The sequence below is a fragment of the Oncorhynchus clarkii genome, chromosome 17, assembly GCF_045791955.1.
Source record: "Oncorhynchus clarkii lewisi isolate Uvic-CL-2024 chromosome 17, UVic_Ocla_1.0, whole genome shotgun sequence".
Classification (NCBI taxonomy): domain Eukaryota; kingdom Metazoa; phylum Chordata; class Actinopteri; order Salmoniformes; family Salmonidae; genus Oncorhynchus; species Oncorhynchus clarkii.
This window is the reverse complement of record NC_092163.1, coordinates 21,849,980-21,875,018: the sequence shown is the minus strand read 5'-3', so window position 1 is coordinate 21,875,018 and position 25,039 is coordinate 21,849,980. Positions and strand designations below refer to the sequence as shown.

Here is a 25,039-nt window from a genome sequence, read left to right as displayed (position 1 = left end):
CTATTTTTTGAAGGCACAATTTCCAAATGGGGTTTTCTTTATTAAGCTCCTATTGTATGGGAGACTACAGTGGCTAAGACTGAGTTTGAACATCAATAATATATTTGTGAGATTGAGGAATATCACCATCTGAATTTTGCATACGCTCTGTACGGAGAATGCAAACAAAACAATGCATCACTGATGCTTACCTGCAGAGATTCAGATGAAAGTGAGAGCTCAATGTTTTTGTCACCATTGATGCGGTTCAGCTTCTGTAACCTTCTCTTAACCTCCTCCTCAATATATGCATTTATCCTGTCAACGGATAAGGAAACTTATTAGACACTCAAACTACAATGGCCAGGTCAACCCAAGGGTCCAAAAATAAGGCATCTTCAATATGATCATCTGGTAGTTACATTGACATCTACATTTTACCATTCCCAATCCTACAACAAATTTGCCTGTGCTGTTTCTGGCAATCATTGTGAATATTGCATAGGATTTGACACATACAGTTCCTTCAGAAAGTATTCACACCCATTTACATTCTCCTCATTTTGTTGTTACAAAGTGAGATTAGCTCGATTCCGTTTCTTTTTTATCCTGGAAAAACTCCCCAGTCCTTGACAATTACAAGCATACCCATAACATGATGCGGCCACCACTATACTTGAAAATAGGGAGTGTGATACTCAGTAATGTGTTGCATTGGATTTGCCCCAAAACGTAACACTTTGTTTTCAGGACAAAAAGTGATTTGCTTTGCCGCATATTTTGCAGTATTATTTTACTGCCTTGTTGCAAACAGGATGCATGTTCTGGAATATTTGTTATTCTGTACAGACTTACTTCTTTCCACTCAGCCATTAAAACCTGTTTTAAAGTCACCATTGGCCTCATGGTGAAATCCCTGAGTGTTTTCCTTCCGTTCCGGCAACTGAGTTAGGAAGGACGCCTGTATATTTGTAATGACTGGGTGTATTGATACACCATCCAAAGTATAATGAATAACTTCCCCCCATGCTCAAAGGGATATTCAATGTCTGCTTTTTAGCTTTTTATTTAAAAAAATATCTACCAATAGGTGCCGTTCTTTGCGAGGCATTGGAAAACTTCCCTGGTCATTGTGGTTGAATCTGTATTTGAAATTCACTGCTCGACTGAGGGACCATTCAGATAACTGAACGTATGGGTACAGAGAAGGTAGTCCTTAAAAAAAAATCCTGTTAATCACTATTATTGCTCACAGAGTGAGTACATGCAACTTATTATGTGACTTGTTAAGCAAATGTTTACTCCTGAACTCATTTATTGGGGTGGCAGGTAAGCCTAGTGTTTAGAGCGTTGACCTAGTAGCCGAAAGGTTGCAAGATTGAATCCCCGAGCTGACAAGGTAAACATCTGTCGTTCTGCCCCTTAACAAGGCAGTTAACCCACTGTTCCTAGGTTAACACACTGTTCCTAGGCAGGCAGTCATTGAAAATAAGAATTTGTTCTTAACTGACTTGTCTAGTTAAATAAAGGTAACATTTTTAAAAAGTAAAATAAATATGTAGGCTTGCCCTAACAAAGGGGTTGAATACTGCTTGAATAAATACATTGCAGCTTTTCATATTTTTTTTTTTGTGTTAAAATTAAAAAAAAACATATTTCCATGTGGTATTTTGTGTAGGCCAGTGGACGACAAAAATCTATTTTAAATTCAGGCTGTAACAACAAAATGTGGAAAATGTCAAGGGTTGTGAATACTTTCTGAAGGCACTGTACCCGTCATCTGCGATAGGAAGCACTGGGGGTAGACTCTGGATTGGGCTGACGGGGGGGGTGCTGAGACCGGTCTTTTCGTCGCCGCTCCCAGTGTGACTCCTTCCACTTCCCTCAGTTTTACTGATCCTCTGCTTCAGCTTATGGATCTCCCTCTCAACCCTGAGGACATGGAAAGTTGTCATGTGTTTATCAACCCAAAGAGTCATGATAAATACGCTCATTCCCCAAAACTATTAGTACAATATCATTATAAAAATGGCAGAGTTACTCATTTATCATGTCCATAATCATATTACCAATTGAGGAACACCATTTTAAAACAGGAGAGATTGACCAATGTGATAATACCATCATCACTCAATGGACACCATCTCGCATCATATCATCTCTTGAAACTTTGACATAAGCTTATCTCCATTTTCCATAATTATGTGGACAGTGTTAACTCAAATACGACAAGGTTCCAGTTTAACAACGTTTACTCAACCGTATTAGCACAATACATGGTTGCCATTACACTCAGGACAGGTTCATCAATGAGACTCCTGCACAGGCGCACTGATAACAGAGTGATAGCACCGTATAATAACAGAAATATAAGGATATTTAAAACATGACCTTAACAGACAGCAATGTGTCTTCTACACACCTTCCACTAAAAGGACAAATGTTTTACTATTAATTGATTCTACAGATGTATCTGTAGTGACAATAAATAACAAGCATGCTCACCTCTTCTGGTCGAGTTCCCGCACGGGCCCCAGAATGGAGGCCTTGCGCCTGGATTCCTCACTATCGGGGACCAGCGAGACACTGCGCCTCAGCGCTAAGTGCCTTCTCTCCAGGCGCGCCACCGCCTGCTCTAAGGCCTCACGCTGCTGCTTCTCCCGCGACTCCAGGATCTCCTTCTCCTTGCGCCGCACTTTCTCCTCCTGGCGCGCCACGTTGGCCGTGAACTCGTACGTCTCCTGCAACTGCTGAAGCTGCTCGGCACTGGCGCAGTGCGAGGTAAGGCGCTCCTCCTTCTCCTCAAGTTCCTTCTCCACCTGGTACAGGGTGTTGTCTAGTCCCAGGGATATGTTAGATATGCTGTCAGCACCAGTGGAGGTTCCGAGTTTCAGCAGCTCCTCCGCCCTCTGCCTCTCCTCGGCCACCGCCGGCAAGAGGCTGTCGGTTAGGCTGGCTAGCCGGCGCTCCTTAAAGAGGAGGCACTGCTCGGCCTGGTGCATCCGCTGCTCCTCTTGGGAGAGTTCAGAGGCGTCCTGCGCTCCCTTCTCCTGGGTCTCTCGCAGCTTTCGCTGCCGCTCCTTATGGACGTGGACCAGGAGGGCCAGGGCAGCGCGCTCTGAAGCCACCTCCTTCTCCAGGCACTTCTTCTGCTGCAGGAGCCCCTCCTCCAACTGACCCAGCTCCTCCACCTGTGCTGCCTTGAAGTCCGTGTAACGGACCTGGGCGGCGTGCCCAGCCTCCGCACCCATTCCTTCACAGTCGGAGCGCCCGCTGGCCTCCTTGGCGCAGAGCAGGGCCTCGCGGATCTCGGCCAAGGCACGGCGCTCCTCGTCCAGTCGCCGGGTGTCCTCGCGGGTCAACAGGGCAGCCGCCGCCTCGTGGCGCTCCCTCAGCTGCTCTTCCAGGCGCCCAACCAGGCCTAGCTGCTCCAGCTCGCCCTCCTCCAGCCTCCGCCTCTCCGCCTCCAGCCGCACCGCCTGCTCCTCGTTCTCCCGCTTCAGCCGTTCCAGCTCACGGAAAATCTCTGTCTGCTCAGCACGCTCTGCCGCCTCGCTATGGCGGCGCGCCTCCTCGTCCTGTGGCTTCTCATCCTCGCGCTCCTCCTGCTGCTTCAGCCGCCTCTGTAGCTCCAGCTCCTTGGTCTCGCGGTGGCGCTCCTCCTCAAAGCGCTGCTTCTCAGTCAAGAGGTCGCGCAGGCGGCTTTCAATGTCCTGGCTGCGGCAGCGGAGGGTCTCCTCCTGGCGGCGGATGCGCTGCTGCACCTGCTCAGACTCCTTGCGCTGGGACGTCACCTCGTGTTGCAGGCGCTCCAGCTCCGCCTTCTCACACTTCTGCCTGTCTTCCATCTCCTTAATCAGCCTCCTGCACCCCAACCAAATACAGATAATACATTAGTTTTGATGTCTTCACTATTATTCTATGATATAACACACACACACACACACACACACACACACACACACACAATCATGTAGTAACCAAAAAAGTGTTTATATAAAATCAAAATATATTTTATATTTGAGATTCTTCAAAAGTAGCCACCCTTTGCCTTGATGAGAGCTTTGCACACTCTGGGCATAATCTCAACCAGCATCACGAGGTAGTCACCTGGAATGCATTTCAATTAACAGGTATGTCTTGTTAAAAATACATTTTAGAATTTCTTTCCTTATTAATGCATTTGAGCAAATCAGTTGTGTTGTGACAAGGTAGAGTTGGTAAACAGAACAAAAGAACAAGTCCATATTATAGCAAGAACGGCTCAAATAAGCAGAGAGAAATGACAGTCCATCATTACTTTAAGACAAGAAGGTCAGTCAATCCGGAAAATGTCAAGAACTTTGAAAGTTTCTTCAAGTGCAGTCGCAAAAATGATCAAGCGCTATGATGAATCAGGCACTCATGAGGACCGCCATAGGAATGGAAGACCCAGAGTTACCTCTGCTGCAGAGGAAAAGTTCATTAGAGTTACTTGCCTCAGAAATTGCAGCCCAAATAAATGCTTCACAGAGTTCAAATAGCAGATATCAACATCAACTGTTCAGAGGAGACTGTGAATCAGGCCTTTAGTAGTGGAGCAATTCAACAATGAAGGACACCAATAATAAGAAGAGACTTGCTTGGGCCAAGAAACATGATCAATGGACATTAGACCGGTGGAAATCTGTCCTTTGGTCCGAGAAGTCCAAATTAGACAGATTTTTGGTTCCAACCACCGTGTCTTTGTGAGACACAGAGTAGGTAAACGCATGATCTCTGCATGTGTGGTTCCCACCGTGAAGCATGGAGGAGGTGTGATGGTGTGTGGGTGCTTTGCTGGTAATATTGTCAGTGATTAATTTAGAATTCAAGACACACTTAACCAGCATGACTACCACAGCATTCTGCAGTGATACACCATGTCATCTGGTTTGCGCTTAGTGGAACAATCATTTGTTTTTCAATAGGCCAATGACCCAACACACCTACAGGCTGTGTAAGGGCTATTTGACCAAGGAGAGTGATGGAGTGCTGCATCAGATGGCCTGGCCTCCACAATCACCTGACTTCAACCCAATTGAGATGGTTTGGGATGAGTTGGACCGCAGAGCGAAGGAAAAGCAGTCAACAAGTGCTCAGCATATTTTGGAACTCCTTCAAGACTGTTAGAAAAGCATTCCAGGTGAAGCTGGTTGAAGAATCTAAAATATATGTTTGTTTACTAAATGATTCCACGTGTTACTTAGTTTTGATGTCTTCACTATTATTCGACAATGTAGACAATAGTAAAAAATAAAGAAAAACCCTTGAGTGAGTAGGTGGCCATACTTTTGACTGGTACTGTACATAGCAAACAAGGCATTTTTTCTATTATGACTAGTATTGTACGACTAACAATAAGAGTCTCCAATCATCATGTGATGTCAGCATATTTGCTTTTAAAAAGCACACCGTTCCTACAGTGTGGTGCATTGCAGGTGACTAGTGAGTCAACAATGGATTTCTTGTACAGTCAAAATGTGAGCATGCGTGTGTGTGCGTACGTGCGCGCGTCTCCCCTCGCACCTTTTGTGTTCCAGCTTCTCCAGCTCTTCCCGTTGCTGCCTCTCAATTTCCAACCTAGGCAAGTACACCAATAGCATTTAGCTGGCTTAAAAACAATGACAGGGAGACTGGACTCAAACACACACACTAGAGTATTACTCAACGAGACGACATGATCACAGAAATGAAGGATGCAATTGGCGTGACTAAAGAGCTTCATACAAAACAGTGTTTGAAACAAGCGGGGCGACGTGCAAAATCCTAACAAAAAAACAAGACGATGACGGCTTATGTTCAAACAAACAGCAGTGGCGTCAGGAGACAAAGTGAAAAAGATGTCATGTTTCACTAGCATTGTTAAAACAAAGCAGTGAACATTGACCACTCTGGTCGGGTCTACCTGAGATAGATGGGCCCCTTTTCAGTGAAGAGACTGCCAAGGGAGGGTTCAGAGATACATGAGTTACTGTACTTTTAAAATTAGACTCAATGAAGAGCAATAATTACACAAAGGAGTTAAAACACAGCCATAACTGTTACCAACGTTCACTAAATACTGGCTGTGTATTCCTCAAAATATCCATGGTTGCTCTGGACCTACTAATTTCGTTGTTGTTTTTTGTCTGTGTGTGCATACCTACGTAGTAGGTACCTAGTTGGTTGCTATAGGTAAAAAAAAAAAAAATCCAGTTTAGGTCTAAATTAGGAGTAAATGCTATGGAATTACTTGTACTACGTACTTCCTCCACAAGGGGTGCTGTAAAACAACAAAACCAAAGCATTCTCAGGCAGTTCTGTACAAGCAAAATGAATCTCTGGCACAACAGATTTTTGGAGAGTTAGTAATAGAATCAATGAAGGCCATACAGTTTGTGTGATGTGGCATTTGTGACGAGCAGCGTTACCAGCTCACATGATTTAGGCTTGAGTCACAGCAGTTGCAATGTTACAGACCTCCAATCCAAAGTAAATCTTTTCCCCATTTCCATTTTGAGCTACACCTGTGCCAACTGCCTAGATTGTCATAAAGACTACCACAACACATGTCTTTGACTGGGCACTGTAACATTGTGTTTCAGCAAAGAAAGTGTCACATTTTTATTTATTGAATTATTTTTTTACAATCAATCCACTGCTTCAGTCAGTGGTCACGCGGGTGAGCAGCAACGGATAAGCGAATGTAGGAAAAGGAACTCCTGAAAAGGCAGGGGGAACTGCGCAGAGGGAGTTGGGGTGAATCATTCATGCGCTGGAGCATACATTTGACTAATCCCAAACCAGTCCCTATTGCCTACTCCCCATGCACTTCTGGCGATCTGAGAGGAATAAATTAGTATAAGCAATATGGGAATAGCTTCACCTTGCCCTCTTGAGTTTTCGCCATATTGCCTATAGCTATCCAATCCTCTCAGATCTCCACAAGTGCATAGACAGTAGGGGCTAGAGGCCGATTTGGGATTAGGTGATACACCCACGTACACTCACCCTGGGTTGTAGAGCATTACTGTGGAGAGGTTCTCACATGATTTGTTGAGATCGGTCATAGACGGACTAAAGGAGGAGAGCAGTCCACTCTGGGAAAAATTTCCAACACACAACAAAGTTCAACAACATGACCATTGACCTCATGATGACTCATTGGTCAAGTCGACTGCATCCTAAAAGGCTTACAGTAAACGTGCCCTTCCACTAGATGGTTATTTTAAATCAAAGTTCATTGGTCGCGTACACAGATGTTATTGCAGGTGCAGCAAAATGCTTGGCTACATGAGTAATAAGCTATTCGAGTCATGACTAGAGGTCGACCGATTATGATTTTTAAACGCCGATACCGATTATTGGAGGACCAAAAAAAAGTTTATACCGGTTAAATCGGACGATTTTTATATATATGTAATAATGACAATTAGAACAATACTGAATGAACAAAACACTTCTATTTTAACTTAATATAATACATCATTAAAATCAATTTAGTCTCAAATAAATAATGAAACATGTTCGATTTGGTTTAAATAATGCAAAAACAAAGTGTTGGAGAAGAAAGTAAAAGTGCAATATGTGCCATGTAAAAAGCTAACGTTTAAGTTCCTTGCTCAGAACATGAGAACATATGAAAGCTGGTGGTTCCTTTTAACATGAGACTTCAATATTTCCAGGTAAGAAGTTTTAGGTTGTAGTTATTATAGCACTATTTCTCTCTATACCATTTGTATTTCATATACCTTTGACTATTGGATGTTCTAATAGGTACTTTAGTATTGCCAGCCTAATCTCGGGAGTTGATAGGCTTGAAGTCATAAACAGCGCAAGAGCTGCTGGCAAACGCAGTAAAGTGCTGTTTGAATGAATGCTTACGAGCCTGCTGCTGACTACCACCGCTCAGTCAGACTGCTCTATCAAATAATAGACTTAATTATAATAACACACAGAATTACGAGCCTTTGGTCATTAATATGGACAAATTCGGAAACTATCATTTTGAAAACAAAACGTTTATTCTTTCAGTGAAATACGGAACCGTTCCGTATTTTATCGAACGGGTGGCATCCATAAGTCTAAATATTGCTGTTACATTGCACAACCTTCAATGTTATGTCATAATTACGTAAAATTCTGGCAAATTAGTACGCAACGAGCCAGGCGGCCCAAACTGTTGCATATACCCTGACGCTGCGTGCAATGAACGCAAGAGAAGTGACACAATTTCCCTAGTTTAACCTGTCTACGATACTGGTTCCCAATTGGGAATCAACCCTCCCACGTTCAGCTGAAACGGTGGCGCATGGAACGCAAAAATATTCTTAAAAATATTTAACCTCCACACATTAACAAGTCCAATAGCTCAAATGAAAGATAAACACCTTGTTCATCTAGCCAGCAAGTCAGATTTCTAAAATGTTTTACGGCGAAAACATAGCACATATATATGTAAAACCACCACCAGACACAGCTCATTTGAATAGCCAAAACATGCAATCAACAAACGCAGGATTAAAAAATAAATCGCTCACTAACCTTTTGAAAATCTTCATCAGATGACAGTAATATGACATGTTACACAGTACATTTTTTTTTTTTTCAATAATATGCCTTTTATATCCATAAATGTCCATTTACAGTGAGTTCACGTTCAGAAATTACTCAAAAATGCCCGCAGGAAATCTATGTAGCGCGGCAAGATAACGTAAATAGACATCATAAACTTTGACTAAATATACATGTTCTACATATAGTTCGAAAGATACACTTCTTCTTTATGCAACCGCTTTGTTAGATTTATTTTTAACGTTACAGAAATCGCTCACTATTCTATATGCTGAGACGGCGCTCAGTTCCAAGCTACATTTCTACGTAATGTTGGAGTCAACAGAAACACAGATTTAAGCATAAATATTCCCTTACCTTCGATGGTCTTCGTTCAGAATGTTCTGGAAGGGTTCATACTTACCCAATACATCGTTTGGTTTCAAGTCTTGCGTCTTTGTATTAGCTACTGCTAATAACATCAGCTGAAATGCACCCAAAACGTCCTCTGGTCCGGAAAAGTTGCGCATCAAAACTTCAAAATTACATATTATATGTCGACTAAACAGGTCAAACTAAGTGCAGAAGCAAGCTTTATGATGTTTTAGACACGCAAAACAAACTTCAATTCAATCGGCCATCGTCTGCCCTTCTCTTGAGTGCTGGAACAAAGGAATGGCTGGGACCAATTCGCGCCCTAACGCACAGCCTATTCTCTCGTGGCACGCACTAATTTCAGGATTTCGGGATTTGAACGATTCAAAGCTCTACTGAAAGAGGACATCTAGCGGAAGAGATAGAAAGCCTCCCCAGAATCATAGCTGGTTGGGAAGGGTGGGGGCCATGACGTCAAAGTTGCTCCAACTTTCATGGCCACAAAAACTAGTTTGGAAGAATGCCTGCCCTGTGAGTTCTGCTATACTTACAGACATAATTCCAACGGTTTTAGAATCTTTAGAGTGTTTTCTATCCAATAATAATTTTTATTTGCATATATTAGCAATTTTTGACAGATTTTTTTTTCAGTTTACTAGGGGTACCCAATCTCTCCAAAGGGGGCATATGTCTGCCATATCCTTAACAGGTTTTAATATTGCCTGCTAACAATAATTTATTTTAACTAAATATGCAGGTTAAAAAAATATACTTCTGTGTATTGATTTTAAGAAAGGCATTGATGTTTATGGTTAGGTACATTTCTGCAACGATTGTGCTTTTTCACAAATGCGCTTTTGTTAAATCATCCCCCGTTTGGCGGTCTTTGTTAGGAAGAAATAGTCCAGGCGGCCCAAACTGCTGCATATACCCTGACTCTGTTGCATAGAACGCAAGAGAAGTGACACAATTTACCTACTTAAAAATACATCCATGTTAGCAGGCAATATTAACTAAAATATGCAGGTTTAAAAATGTATACTTGTGTATTGATTTTAAGAAGGCGTTGACGTTTATGGTTAGGTACACATTGGTGCAACGACAGTGCTTTTTTTTTTACAAATGCGCTTGTTAAATCACCCATTTGGCGAACTAGGCTGTGATTCAATGATAAATGAACAGGCCTGCATCGATTATATGCAATGCAGGACAAGCTAGATAAACTAGTAATATAATCAACCATGTGTAGTTAACTACTGATTATGTTAAGATTTATTATTTTTTTATAAAAGATATGTTTAATGCACCTTACCTTGGCTCCTTGCTGCACTCGCATAAAAGGTCGTCAGCCTGCCATGCAGTCTCCTCGTGGAGTGCAATGTAAATCGGCCATGATCGGTGTCCAAAAATGCAGATTACCGATTGTTATGAAAACTTGAAATCGGCCCCGAAGTAAATCGGCCATTCCGATTAATCGGTCGACCTCTAGTCATGGCTTACTTGATTTAAACCCTTGGGGAGCATAGATCATCCACATAATAATAATACTATTATAACAACTGAATAATACCGCAACTAATAAGCTTCTTTAAAAGGCCTTTGAGAGAAAGTGCCTTTGGTGTTACCTTCCTCTTTTCCCTTAGTTTAGCTGCCTCTTTAGGGTGGTTGAAACGGAACATGTTGGTTCTCCCCAGTAGGACAACAGCACCTATCAAACACAATAGAACAATAAACATTGAAGAAAGGTAATAAGGGAGAAAAAATACTTCTAAAATGACTAGAGATTAGTAAATGTGGGATTGGACATTCACAGAACAATCATTGTGTTGGCTGCCGGGAACACACTGTCGTACACGTCGATCCAGAGCATCCCAAACATGCTCAATCTGTGACATGTCTGGTGAGTATGCGGGCCATGTAAGAACTGGGTCATTTTCAGCTTCCAGGAATTGTGTACAGATCCTTGCGACATTATCATGCTGAAACGAGGTGATGGCGGCAGATGAATGGCACGACAATAGGCCTCAGGATCTCGTCACGGTATCGCTGTACATTAAAATTGCCGTCAATAAAATGCAATTGTGTTTGTTGTCCATACCATATCCCCACCACTCTGTTCACAACATTGACATCAGCAAACCGCTCGCCCACACGAGACCATACACGTGGTCTGGGGATATGAGGCCGGTTAGACGTACTGCCAAATGCTCTAAAATAATATTGGAGTAGCATCTACAGATGGAAAATCCAGACAATCCAAATAATGTGCGACCAAAAGCGCATACCTTGGTTTAGTGGGGAGGCTTCTGTCACTTGCACTCCATTCACAGAGCACTGGGCCCCATTGAGTGGAACCAGGGTGACGGTGCCAGTCTGGTTCGCAAACATGCAGTGTTCACTCTCCAGGTCCAGCCCATGGAGAACTACAGAGAAGAGAGGATAAGAGGGAAAGACAGTGTGTGTGTGTGCACACATATATTACCATTATGAATTGTTTCTTTGTCCCGATTTGTAGCAAAGTATGACAGCGGATAGAGTATGTCACAGAGGCCACTCACCAATGTCCTGAACAGTCGACGCATCGTCTCGACCAACATATGTCCTGCCCTCCTGGGACAAAAATGAAAGCGATACAGTATATCAAGTCCATGTAAATTATATTTAAGTTTAATAGGAGGACATATTAACTTGTGAATCAATCTGAGAGAAAAAAAAACTAATTGTAAAAATAACTAAAAATAATCAAATCAACTGTGACTGACCTTTAGATGGTAGAGGATGATGCCAGTACTTAGGAGGTCGTCGTCGATACCAATTAGATGAGGCAACTCCGAATCGAGGACGACACCGATTCCCTCTTTCCTCAGGGCAAGGGTTTCTTCCTGTAAAGACGAGATCAATGGAGGACAGATATTGTCAATCATTAGGAATTCATTGAGGTTTCTGACTTAGTCAATTAAATTTCACAGCTGACTATAATAAAAAAAAGGTATATAACCAGAGTGCTTCTGTGAGCTAAATTGAATTAGACATTTTATACAAATATATACCCACTCACCTTGAGAATGTTCTGAGTTTCATTCCACTTGTTAGTCCACTCCTTGGTTAACTCCAACACCTATGACAGAAATAGCACAAAAAAAATATATTGAATATCAAAGATGAGATCATATCACTAACTTGCTGAAACTGGTTGCCCTGTTTGTTTATGGAGTTGAGGAATAAAACACCGCACTTGCAAAGTGTCGATAGTTTATTTTGGGTAATCTGGTTTATTTTTTACTCTAAAAAGGAACAATCTACATGGCCTTACTCTGGCTTCATTCTGGTGTAGTTTCTCCTCCATACTCAGAGCAGTGGGTGAATCCAGAAGTGCAATCTGAAAAGGATGAAAACCAACCAACAATCAATACATTATTGAATCACACCTCAATACTCTAAGTCAGTGCGATCTAGTTAGATTAGATGGGACATTTAAAACACAACAACAAGGTCCTAGGCCAGTAGCTGGAAAGGTGGACATGTTACATTTCAATAAAACATAATGTTCTAGTTATGCATTATAAAAATTTGCCCATAAATTAACAAAATAAATGTTTGCTATACCCATTTGTATACAATAACAGTTTTCTTTACATAATTTGTAAGGCAGTGTATTGAAGAGCTGTTTTGTTTATGAAATAAATACACTTGAAGGGCCAGAGAAAATGTTGTAGTTGACAGAATAGTTGAGTTCCAATGCCCTAAACAATCAACACACACACAAAACAATTCAGATCAGTGTGACAAATCCCCCACCTGGTTTCCCTGGACCAAAAGGGCCTTCAGCCGGGCGATTTCAGCCCTGAGCTCTCGGATGAGCTTGACGTTGAAGTCCTCGTTGATAGTGGGCTTGTTGATGATATTCTTGGCGCGGTTGGCGTAGCGCAGAGTGCTCAGCGTCTCGCCGTAGTTGACGTCAGCAGGTGAAATGGCTGCAGCAAACAAGAGCAAAACATCTTTGAAACCTTTGTCGTACTACAAAAAACACTTTTACATGTGCCGTGTCCTAATGCTGTATCTTTGACTGCAAACATATCACAGGTATTTAGCTTATGACCACTCGCCACACTTAAGCGTCTTATACATAAAGGTCAGCCTTAACAAGTGTTTAGAAAGCCATGTTCTCAAATTCTAGCACCAAGTACACTGGACTAGGAACCCAGAAATGTCTGAAAAGCACATTCATGCTTCTTGCTGTGGTAAAATTGTAAAAAAAAAATTGGGGTCCCTATTGTTTTATGGCAAAGACTGCAGATCGAGGTAACCTCCCCATCCCGCCCCCCCTGGATCCCTTTTCCCCTGAGCTGAAGAGCCTAATCACATTCTGCGCATGATAGGACTGCCAGAGTTAAATCAGTTAACTTTGTGTGATTTTAGTGTGTTGAAAATACACTGAAAACATCCAAAATACAGTGCCTTGCGAAAGTATTCGGCCCCCTTGAACTTTGCGACCTTTTGCCACATTTCAGGCTTTAAACATAAAGATATAAAACTGTATTTTTTTGTGAAGAATCAACAACAAGTGGGACACAATCATGAAGTGGAACGACATTTATTGGATATTTCAAACTTTTTTAACAAATCAAAAACTGAAAAATTGGGCGTGCAAAATTATTCAGCCCCCTTAAGTTAATACTTTGTAGTGCCACCTTTTGCTGCGATTACAGCTGCAAGTCGCTTGGGGTATGTCTCTATCAGTTTTGCACATCGAGAGACTGAAATTATTTCCCATTCCTCCTTGCAAAACAGCTCGAGCTCAGTGAGGTTGGATGGAGAGCATTTGTGAACAGCAGTTTTCAGTTCTTTCCACAGATTCTCGATTGGATTCAGGTCTGGACTTTGACTTGGCCATTCTAACACCTGGATATGTTTATTTTTGAACCATTCCATTGTAGATTTTGCTTTATGTTTTGGATCATTGTCTTGTTGGAAGACAAATCTCCGTCCCAGTCTCAGGTCTTTTGCAGACTCCATCAGGTTTTCTTCCAGAATGGTCCTGTATTTGGCTCCATCCATCTTCCCATCAATTTTAACCATCTTCCATGATGCTGCCACCACCATGTTTGACAGTGGGGATGGTGTGTTCAGCTGTGTTGCTTTTACGCCAAACATAACGTTTTGCATTGTTGCCAAAAAGTTCAATTTTGGTTTCATCTGACCAGAGCACCTTCTTCCACATGTTTGGTGTGTCTCCCAGGTGGCTTGTGGCAAACTTTAAACGACACTTTTTATGGATATCTTTAAGAAATGGCTTTCTTCTTGCCACTCTTACATAAAGGCCAGATTTGTGCAATATACGACTGATTGTTGTCCTATGGACAGAGTCTCCCACCTCAACTGTAGATCTCTGCAGTTCATCCAGAGTGATCATGGGCCTCTTGGCTGCATCTCTGATCAGTCTTCTCCTTGTATGAGCTGAAAGTTTAGAGGGACGGCCAGGTCTTGGTAGATTTACAGTGGTCTGATACTCCTTCCATTTCAATATTATCGCTTGCACAGTGCTCCTTGGGATGTTTAAAGCTTGGGAAATCTTTTTGTATCCAAATCCGTCTTTAAACTTCTTCACAACAGTATCTCGGACCTGCCTGGTGTGTTCCTTGTTCTTCATGATGCTCTCTGCGCTTTTAACGGACCTCTGAGACTATCACGGTGCAGGTGCATTTATACGGAGACTTGATTACACACAGGTGGATTGTATTTATCATCATTAGTCATTTAGGTCAACATTGGATCATTCAGAGATCCTCACTGAACTTCTGGAGAGAGTTTGCTGCACTGAAAGTAAAGGGGCTGAATAATTTTGCACACCCAATTTTTCAGTTTTTGATTTGTTAAAAAAGTTTGAAATATCCAATAAATGTCGTTCCACTTCATGATTGTGTCCCACTTGTTGTTGATTCTTCACAAAAAAATACAGTTTTATATCTTTATGTTTGAAGCCTGAAATGTGTCAAAAGGTCGCAAAGTTCAAGGGGGCCGAATACTTTCGCAAGGCACTGTACATCATCTATACAGCTAAAATGTACAATGACATGTAAAAACATGTTGACTGTAGCAAGGTTTCCATCCAATTGGAAAAATATTTGAATGAGAATATTCTAAAATCCTCAAACAAAATATGAGAAGTTTTACACCAGGGGTGTGTTTCCACCAAACAAACTTCTTGCAGATATATGTCACGACTTACGCCGAAGTTGGTGCCTCTCCTTGTTCAGGCGGCATTCTAGCTGCCACCCATCTACTTTTCGTTTTCCATTTGTCTCGTCTTGATTGTACACACCTGCTTCCCATTTAGTTATAATTTATTCCCTATTTAACCCTCTGGTTCCCACATGGTTTTGTGTGTGATTGTTCTTTGTTTGGTGTTTTACTTCTGTGAGCTGGTGTGTTTCCCTGCGTGGAATTGTTGGTTGTTTCTTTTCCAAGTAAAGTACGTATTTTACTCAGTTCTGTGTCCCGCGCGCCTGACTCCATCCTACCGCTGCACACTGACACATGACAATAAAAGTCTGTGCGTGCTGACGTAGTGCACACAAAATGCACTTTTTTGCTTAAGTTTTCATGCACTGAATAAAAATCTAAAAGTTCAATACATTTCCAACTTACGGATAGTTTTTTCACAAAAACTATGGCACTAAATATCAAATGTGCTTACTCTGGTCTTGCAGTTAAATAGCAAATGTGAACATTTTTGAGCAGATGGTGTTAAACTATAGGATAGTCTACCTGTGTTTAGTTTAAATAAAAGCACATATTTTGCCTAGTGGAACATGCTGTTTTGGCCACATGAGAAGAAAAAAAATATTTTGCACAATCATGCTAAAATCTCCTAAGTTTTTTTTGTTGTCTTAAAAGTAAAGTTATACTATCATATTAGATGATATCTTGCAGACATTGATTAAGCTTTGATCCAACTTTATTAAACGAGCACCATTCGTTTAATAAATAGCCTGTTCTCTATGAGTAAAGCAGAGACTGCGCTTAAAGTAGAGAATCCCGCACATGTGCAGAAGCTTCGGGACCTTTAGCAGTCGGGAAGAAGGGCCCAGAAAAGTCAGATCCGCAGCAATGCCGTTGTTTTATCCCAGTAAGAAGCATGGCTGGCTCAGGATCTAATCTAGAGATATATTCATGAGAATCCAGGATTCCCCTTATATACTGAAGTGGACAGGTAAAAACCAGGGTTCCGAGTCCGGTGTATTTGGGGCTTTTCAAGGGGAGGATTGAAAACATTTGATTAAATGCAAAACATTTTGCATTATTAAGGACTCACTAGCGATCATGATGGTCTTAGAGTTGCCTCCCAGGCTGTCTTTGAGGAGCCACGTTAGCACAGAGTCTCTGTAAGGCACAAACACCTGCTTCTTCTTCAAGTTGGTGTTCACTCCGTCCTGGCTCAGGTCCGCTGGACCAAGACAGGGAAAAGATTTCAGATCAACCAATAAGAAAAATAATTGGCACTTCAGGCAGGCTAGAGCAAACACTCAAAGTATTTGATAGATTTCAAATTGTATTTGAATCCAGGTCTGATCAATAGGTAAATCAACAGAGAAGAAAACTCACGACTCTGCATACTCAGTAGAAGTAAGACATTGGCAGATGTTGCCAGATAAGGGTTTTTATTCCATACAAAAAATATATTATTATACGACTTTAATGAATATGTCCTCGTATCTGCTGTCTCATTGATATTACAGTTGGTATAACAGTTACCCACCTAGAGCGGAGATGACGTTGCCCAGAGTGACCAGTGACTTGTTGATGTTGCCGCCCTCCTTGAGCCGGACTCCCGTGGCACAGGTGGCGTCCGCTCTCTCGCTGCCCGCCAAGTCCACCAGGTGGATTTGACTGATTGTCTCGCAGGGCATCTCCGCGTCAAACTTAGCCTGGAGAGGAAGGAGAAAACGCGTAAAAAACCTTGAAGTCTGATGAAGACCTTTGAGTCGAAATGTTGCACTTAAACTGTGAGTGCGATCTATTTTTCCTAGAATGGTTAAGTGCCTCACACAGATGCTATTAGTGGCAACCCCTTTAATGGCATTGATTGGCTAGGAGTCCACTCACTTGGCAACTGAATCAGTCCCTAACTAACAAACAAGGACAACTACTCTGCGGCCCTTGTGCACTGGAGTTGAGAATTCCTGGAGTAGCGGTAGCATTAGCTCGCCTAGAGGCCCACCTGGGTGAAGTTGATGGTGAAGATGGCGTGCGAGCGGCTGCTGGTGTCGTTCATGCCCGTGGCGGCTGTGGTGCGGTTGATGTTGCCCGCCTCCATCAGCTCCTCCACGTCATGATAGTTCTGCACCAAGTGCTTGGACAGGTCTGGGGTCAGATTGGATTAACACATTAGTTCATAATATGGAGACAGACATCCACTGTTTTAATTAGAGCTTGACCGATGGCATGGCCGATTAATTAGGGCCGATTTCATAACAAATTGGTAAACTCCATTTTGGACACAGCAATATTTAGACTTAGTGTTGCCACCCGTTCGATAAAATACGGAACGGTTGTGTATTTCACTGAAAGAATAAACGTTTTGTTTTTGAAATGTTAGTTTACGGATTTTACCATATTAATGACCAAAGGCTCGTATTTCTGTGTTTATTATATTATAATTAAGTCTATGATTTTATACTTGACTGAGCAGTCTGACAGCGGTGGTAGGCAGCAGCAAGCTCATAAGCATTCATTCAAACTTTACTGCGTTTGCTAGCAGCTCTTAGCAATGCTTGAAGCACAGCGCTGTTTATGACTTCAAGCCTATCAACTCCTAAAATTAAAGTGCGTTTTAGAACATCCAATAGTCAAAGGTATATGAAATACAAATGGTATAGAGAGAACTAGTCGGTGCGTCATAATTCCTATAATAACTACAACCTAAAACTTCTTAACTGCGAATATTGAAGAACTGAGAATATTGAACCACCAGCTTTCATGTTCTGAGAAAGGAACATAAACATCAGCTTTTTTTACATAGCACATATTGCACTTTTACTTTCTTCTCCAACACTGTTTTTGCATTATTTAAACCAAATTGAGCATGTTTCATTATTTATTTGAGATTTTATGTATATATTAAGTTAAAATGAAAAAGTGTTAATTCAGTATGGTTGTAATTGTTATAACAGAATTATTATTATTAACAAAAAATAAAAATAATAATAAATCAAATTGTGCAATTAATCTGTATAGGTTTTTTTTGGTCCTCCAATAACTGGTATCGACGTTGAAAAATCCTAATCGGTCGACCTCTAGTTTTAATGAGTTTGGGAGCCATCGTTCTAGCTGAGACAGGTCTGGGGTCAGATTGGATTAACACAGGGAGTTCATATACAGAGATATCCACTGTTATAATTAGCTTGGGAGCCATCATTCTGCCTTACAGACAGGTGTGGGATCAGTCTTAGAATGAATAGAGAAAATACAGTATGGAAGACCAAATTAGGTCCCTTATGTCCATATTGATTATGATCCAAAATTTATAATGTCTTACCTTCCACGTAGGGTCCATCTTTTGGGTGCTCCCTCACCCTCAGGTTGTAGGTTTCGGTAGACTTCCTCCTGAGCAGGTCCCTGACACGTTCATTGTAGATCTCCAGGTAGCTGATGACAATGAGAGGATAAAGAGGTCATTCAGAGGTCAAGTTTAGCCTTATGACATCTACCAATTATTATTATTATTATTATTATTATTATTATTATTAAGGGACCCTTTTTGTCATCTCTTGGATGAGGTACAAATTGTTGGAACGTCTATTGATCATGTGCAATCCCTTTTTAATATATTTAAAAAGTGTTCACTGAGCCACCATTGAAAAGGAAAGATCCACCCATTTTGAATGTTATATAGTTTTTGTGCATCTCTGAACGATGTTCTATCGATTCCCGGGGTCATTTAATGTTTTCATGTGTATTGGACCTATTGCTGTTCAAACAGGTAGAAATACAGCCAGTGTATGACGAGTTTCACATCATATGATGCAAAACGCGTCACACAAGCTGTGACAACGTGTTTTGAAAGTTATATCATCTTGAAATCTTTATTGCTGACATGCTCAACATTTTGGGACAGTATCAACAGTGGACTAATGCAACAAATACCAAAATATTGTTTGAGTGGATTATTCCTTTAAGCTTCATAATTAATTCTTCCAAAAATTCCAGGGAATAACAACGGATACAGTTTTCTTACCTGACCTCGGTGCGGAAGGAGGCCTCATCCCAACGAGTCATCCCAGCAATCCGGCTGAACAGACCCTCACATATCCGTGGAATGAGACCAGCATCTCCCTGATGAAAAATAAATCCATAGAGCAAGCGCTTAATCAAACGCAGAAGTTAAGTTCACGATAAGTCTGACAACGATTGACCCTGTTCAGTGGTCGACTGGACTGAGAAAACATGTTGATATGTTACAGAACAGTTCTTTAAAATAATCCATTACTCATTATAGGAAGACTCTAAATATGTCACATTTGGCTTTAGTCTTTCTCCAAAACAAGAGTCCACAGAGAAAACTGACACTATGAACTTTGTACTTTCCCCTAATCACTTTCCCCTAGACTTGTGAAAGCAAAACTGGACTGTCGGAGCCTTCGTTCGTTACTGTGATATTTGCTTAGGGTCTCCACGACTGATTGAAGTCCCAATAGTCTGATAACAAAAACAGCCCCGTTGAGTAAGCAAATGTTGTGGAAAGTTCCAGAAATGTCATAAACAAAGTAGACCCGATTCCTTATCTCCAAGTCAGAGGCATGATCGTTGTACATTATGCAGTACCAGTCAAAAGTTTGGACACACCTACTCATTCAAGGGATTTTCTTTATTTTTCCTATTTTCTACATGCTTTTCCAACAGTCTTGGAGGAGTTTCCACATATGCTGAGCACTTGTTGACTGCTTTTCCTTCACTCTGCAGTCCAACTCATCCCAAACCATCTCAGTTGGGTTGAAGTGGGTGATTGTGGAGGTCAGGTCATCTGATTCACCACTCTCCTTCTTGGTCAAATAGCCCTTACACAGCCTGGAGGTGTGCTTTGGGTCATTATCCTGTTGAAAAACAAATGATAGTGGGTCTAAGCGCAAACCAGATAGGATGGCGCATTGTTGCAGAATGCTGTGGTAGCCATGCTGGTTAAGTGTGTCTTGAATTCTAAATAAATCACTGACAGTGTCACCAGCAAAGCACCACTACACCACCTCCTCCTCCATGCTTCACAGTGGGAAATACACATGCGGAGATCATCAGTTCACCTACTCTGCGTCTCACAAAGACACAGCGGTTGGAACCAAAAATCGCAAATTTGGACTTATCAGACCAAAGGACAGATTTCCACCAGTCTAATGTCAATTGCTCGTGTTTCTTGGCCCAAGCAAGTCTCTTCTTATTGGTGTCCTTTAGTAGTGGTTTCTTCGCAGCAATTCAACCATGAAGGCCTGATTCACGCAGTGTCCTCTGAACAGTTGATGTTGAGATGGGTCTGCTACTTGAACTCCGAAGCATTTATTTGGGCTGCAATCTGAGGTGCAGTTAACTCTAATGAACTTATCCTCTGCAGCAGATCTGGGTATTCCTTTCCTGTGGCGGTCCACATGAGAGACAGTTTCATCATAGTTCTTAATGGATTTTGCAACTGCACTTGAAGAAACCTTCAAAGTTCTTGAAATGTTCCATATGGACTGACCTTCGTGTCATAAAGTAATGATGGACTGTCGTTTCTCTTTGCTCATTTGAGCTGTTCTTGCCATAATATGGACTTGGTCTTTTACCAAATAGGGCTCCTCTGTATACCACCCCTACCTTGTCACAACACAACTGATTGGCTCAAACTCATTAAGAAGGAAAATAATTCCATAAATGAACTTTTAAGAAGGTACACCTATTAATTAAAATGCATCCCAGGTGACTGACTACCTTATGAAGCTGGTTGAAAGAATGCCAAGAGTGTGCAAAGCTGTCATCAAGGCCAAGGGCGGCTACTTTGAAGAATCTCAAATATAAAATCTATTTTGATTTGTTTAACACTTTTTTTGGTTACTACATGATTCCATAGGTGTTATTTCATAGTTGATGTCGTCACCATTATTCTACAATGTAGAAAATAGTCACAAAAAAAAAAAAATGGAATGAGTAGTGGTCCAAACTTTTGACTGGTACTGTATATTTAAACATTCCACAACGTTGTGCCCTGCTGAACACAGCCCAGTCTTTGATTTGGGAATCCAGGACCTGTATTCATAAAGCGTCTCAGAGTAGGAGTGCTTTTTTAGATAATTATGAATAAGATTATATAGACAAGGGGGACCAGCACTCCTACTCCGATATGTCTTATGAACACAGGCCAAGAAAGGGAATGTTCGTCTCACTGGATTTCCCATCATGGTATAGGACTTCCCCGAGCCGGTCTGGCCATAGGCGAAGATGCAGGCGTTATAGCCTTGGAACGCAGCCTTGAGGACATCTGAGCCCAGGTCTTTGAACACCTACAAAGGAAGAGGGCAAACATGGGCTTGTTCAAAAAGGTGAAATGTTCAGAGCTTTGGCAAATTGGAATGTAGCTGATATGATTCACAATGACAGGGACTCTTTTGTTCCAAACAGTACATTTAGATCTGAATGGTCTGTAAAGTTGCGGCGACCTGAACAGGCCCCAGATCTAACTAGCTAAAACAGATCTCACTTTAAGCAGTCAGTGAAAAAAAGAAACTAGCCAATACAGCACAAACTCAAAAATATGGAATTTATGCATGCAAAATGTTAACATATTTATAACAGTTAACTCATAGGCTGTGTTACTGTTGATACTGCACTGACATTATGCCAGGGGTGAAAGTAAGCCAGTTGAACATGAGCCTTTCACAATAATTAAAACAAAGATTCCAAGAAAACTGTATCATTACCGCATTGTCACCCACCTGAAAAATTAGCAAATGGACTTGAAAACGTGTGGAATACGCTCCAAAATGCAATGCGGTTGGGCAATAACACATTTTGCAAAGACAGAAGAGTGGCTGTGACCGAGATGCACGTGGACAGACGCAGCAATCCAGGCTACAAGTGTAAGCCTGACCAAAAACAATCACTGAATGTCATTCATGGTGTTTTGTTTTGTTACAGATGTCTCTTTCCATTATTCTAATGGCGGGTGCACAGTATGCATTCAGGAATTATTTTAGAGTAGCGGAACGTGCGCAGGTAACCAGGCTTACAGGAGCGTTGTCATCCGATTGTTTGATAATCAGATGAAAACATAATGACTGGTTATGTTAATGCCACGTTAAAAATAAATACATTCAAATTAAACAGGTCTTTACCAATTGGCCCACAGAGACCTTAACAGGGACTATACAAGTAATTCTGTTTAGGCCTCCAAAAACAAAATGTGCGCATGTGAGAAGGTACTGAACCAGAAATTAAATCTACTTTGACCCCTGTATGATGAAATATTATGATAAAAATAAAATACAAAGTTGCACAACTGTAAGTCATATCTTATGTCTGAAGCTTGTGAGTCAACATGTAGACTAACAGAACATTAGCAAACTGCTTTGACTCAAACTTCCATCCATAACAAAAATGTCCTACAAGTAAAAAAAAATAAAATGTAATGACCCCTGAACAGAGGCAAATGTAAGCTGCTTTGACTATAAATCGGATTTGGACAACAACAAGGAGGGAAAAAAACAAACAGAAAGTGTTAGTCCAGATCACATTTTCCGACCGAAATATGACATTTACCTTTTCTTGAGAGACAAAAGTGTTGCTTTTACTGTCGGCGGAATCATAGGAGAAGTCATAGGTGAAGGTTTTTTTTCTCTCCCTCATCGAATCGCCGGAAATGCCATCTGGTATCTAATGAAATACAACAAAATAGGCTGAAATATACTGTAAACACAAAGCGGAGTGCAATTGCATTTATTTAACCTTTATTTAGTAAATTAAAAACAAATTCTTATTTACAATGACGGCCTACCCCGTCCAAACCCTAATCCGGACAACGCTCGGGCAATTGTGCGCCACCATTTGGGACTGCCAATCACAGCCGGTTGTGATACAGTCTGGAATCGAACCAGGGTCTGTAGTGACGCCACTAGCACTGAGACGTAGTGCCTTAGACCGCTGTGACACTCAGGAGCCCCGAACACGAGGCATGTTCACTGATCATATGTTAAGACCAAATCATTTAAAATAAACTGATGAAATAGAACTAGTATTAAAAAAATTATATTCAATAACACTTTATGCTAAACATCTGCCAAACAGAAAGAAATACAGGCCTAGCTATTATTGTAGAAAGGCTGTTTAAAACTTTAAATTACCCTCAAGTTTGTAATGGTGGTCTTGTCCCCTTTTATTTCAATTATGTTCTTGGCAGTCAAATCCTTCTCCCTGTAAAAATAAAAACATAAAACAGGTTAATACTTCCAAATAATTCAGCTTTCCCTTTCTGGGCCAAACCATGATGCAACAGAGACAGTGAACCAATGGAGGAGCATCAGAGTAAGAAAAGTATTACTTTCAGGTTGTACCACATTGCAGTACTTTGTGATTCACAAATTGGACCAACAAGAAAGGTACCCGTTACATTAGCAACAAAAGGCAACATAGTAAACAAATTTACTGTGACTAATTCATCTATTATGTTGGGCATCGTTATCTTTGTAGAAGACTACATTCTCTCTAAGATGGGGCCGTCTGGGATCTGGAAGAATGCCCCCAACTGAATCCTCTCAGTTCTTATTTGCTTAATTGATCACTAGAAGTCTGGAGGAAATGTTTCTTGGTACGACTCTTCCTAGTCACTCTGTGGAAGTATTCAGTTCAAGCTTGAATTATTAGTGGCCTTTCCAGTAAGACATACTGGAATTAAATAAAACCGTACGAACAGATTACCATCAACACGATGCCAACTGGATCAGGTTATACTCTGGGCTGCTTGGTCAAAAAAAATGTGTGAAAGGTTACTTCCTTCAGAATCCTTCCTTGTTTTTTTACAGGTGCATAGTGCATCTTACTTATTTGGCATCTGTGCATCATATTTCACACACCCACATTTAACATAGGTGTGTAGAGTAAGTGGCAGGGTGGTTGTCTTCTGTCATGCAGCTATGTATGTATCCTATTTACTGTTGGAAATAGTTTGTCAGAAAATTTTTAAGGCGTCCCATAATCCCTGGGTGGCTGCCAATACTAACTCCCAATACCAGACACAGCACAGGTAGCTCTAGTTCCTACTCTTCGTGTTTGTTTTGTTGGTTAAACTTGTTCACCCGTCAACTTGCCAGCTGTCTGCTACCTAAAATAAATGTTTGTGTGCCAACATCCAGGCGTTCTTATTGGTGGTTTAGCAAAAGGGTGTGTGGTGGGCTCGTGTTCCTTTGAGTGCGGTTGGCATTTACATCCCAAATGCTGTAACCCTTTACATTTTGGTAGAGACACTTGTAGCAACGTCAGTGTTTGTTATGACACATATATTAAGCAGTGTTCCTGCAACATGGCCAGTCATCTGATGCCAGTCAAATTAGAGTGCATTAAACTGTTAGAAGTCAGAACTGGTTACAATGTATCACAGTGAACCAGTGTCCAGCCGAGCGCCTCTCTTAAAATGAAACAATATAGCCATTAGTAACAACAATAGCAGCATGTTTAGCATGTTTTCTGCTTTACTTACCGTCTGTTCATAGGCCTGAGCCGGACAGCCACCCGCACCGATGCCATTGCACATCCCCTTTCTGTCTGCTTCACCTGTTACTAGATCCAGTTGTCCTGGAAAGGCACAACCCAATCGTGTTAAGTACAAATAAATGTGGCAAGCGCGTTTCTGTGTCTTGAGTATGTGTCCAGTTCCCTCTGTACCTCCCGACCGGTTGCACACAGAGCCAAGGTTACTTTCAAAAGAAGAGCGCTAGCTACTTGTGCTCCCTCCGAGACTTGAGCGTGCACTTTATATTAGCCTGCTATCATTACCGCCACAGAAAAATAACAAAATTCACTGTGTCATCCGTTAGTAAATCACAAGGCTGATACGAGTAGTCGGAGAGGACAAAATACATTCGTGGGGAAAATAGTTACACTCCTGTACAGACGA

At 41.4% G+C, this 25,039-nt stretch overlaps 1 protein-coding gene across 14 annotated transcripts in view; it reads right to left on the bottom strand.

Annotated features, from left to right (window-relative positions):
* Positions 1–24,956, bottom strand: part of LOC139370524 (kinesin-like protein KIF16B) — a 33,784-nt gene extending 8,828 nt beyond the window's left edge. For 7 of the 14 annotated variants that reach the window (XM_071110062.1, XM_071110063.1, XM_071110068.1 and 4 more), the window contains exons 1-22: positions 24,623–24,956; positions 23,271–23,340; positions 22,690–22,803; positions 21,318–21,434; positions 19,145–19,242; positions 18,446–18,555; positions 17,129–17,271; positions 16,667–16,835; positions 16,223–16,354; positions 12,706–12,881; positions 12,221–12,286; positions 11,966–12,025; positions 11,670–11,789; positions 11,466–11,517; positions 11,193–11,330; positions 10,533–10,615; positions 6,991–7,079; positions 5,906–5,938; positions 5,527–5,580; positions 2,485–3,843; positions 1,735–1,911; positions 192–297 (exon numbers count right to left, since the gene is read on the bottom strand). In XM_071110062.1, the coding sequence (XP_070966163.1) occupies positions 192–297; positions 1,735–1,911; positions 2,485–3,843; positions 5,527–5,580; positions 5,906–5,938; positions 6,991–7,079; positions 10,533–10,615; positions 11,193–11,330; positions 11,466–11,517; positions 11,670–11,789; positions 11,966–12,025; positions 12,221–12,286; positions 12,706–12,881; positions 16,223–16,354; positions 16,667–16,835; positions 17,129–17,271; positions 18,446–18,555; positions 19,145–19,242; positions 21,318–21,434; positions 22,690–22,803; positions 23,271–23,340; positions 24,623–24,669 (3,513 nt within the window). In that variant the 5' untranslated portion in view covers positions 24,670–24,956. The remainder of the gene's footprint in view (positions 1–191; positions 298–1,734; positions 1,912–2,484; positions 3,844–5,526; positions 5,581–5,905; positions 5,939–6,990; positions 7,080–10,532; positions 10,616–11,192; positions 11,331–11,465; positions 11,518–11,669; positions 11,790–11,965; positions 12,026–12,220; positions 12,287–12,705; positions 12,882–16,222; positions 16,355–16,666; positions 16,836–17,128; positions 17,272–18,445; positions 18,556–19,144; positions 19,243–21,317; positions 21,435–22,689; positions 22,804–23,270; positions 23,341–24,622) is intronic. The other 7 variants (XM_071110065.1, XM_071110066.1, XM_071110070.1 and 4 more) reach the window with 3 other exon arrangements.
* Positions 24,957–25,039: the final 83 nt, after the last annotated feature.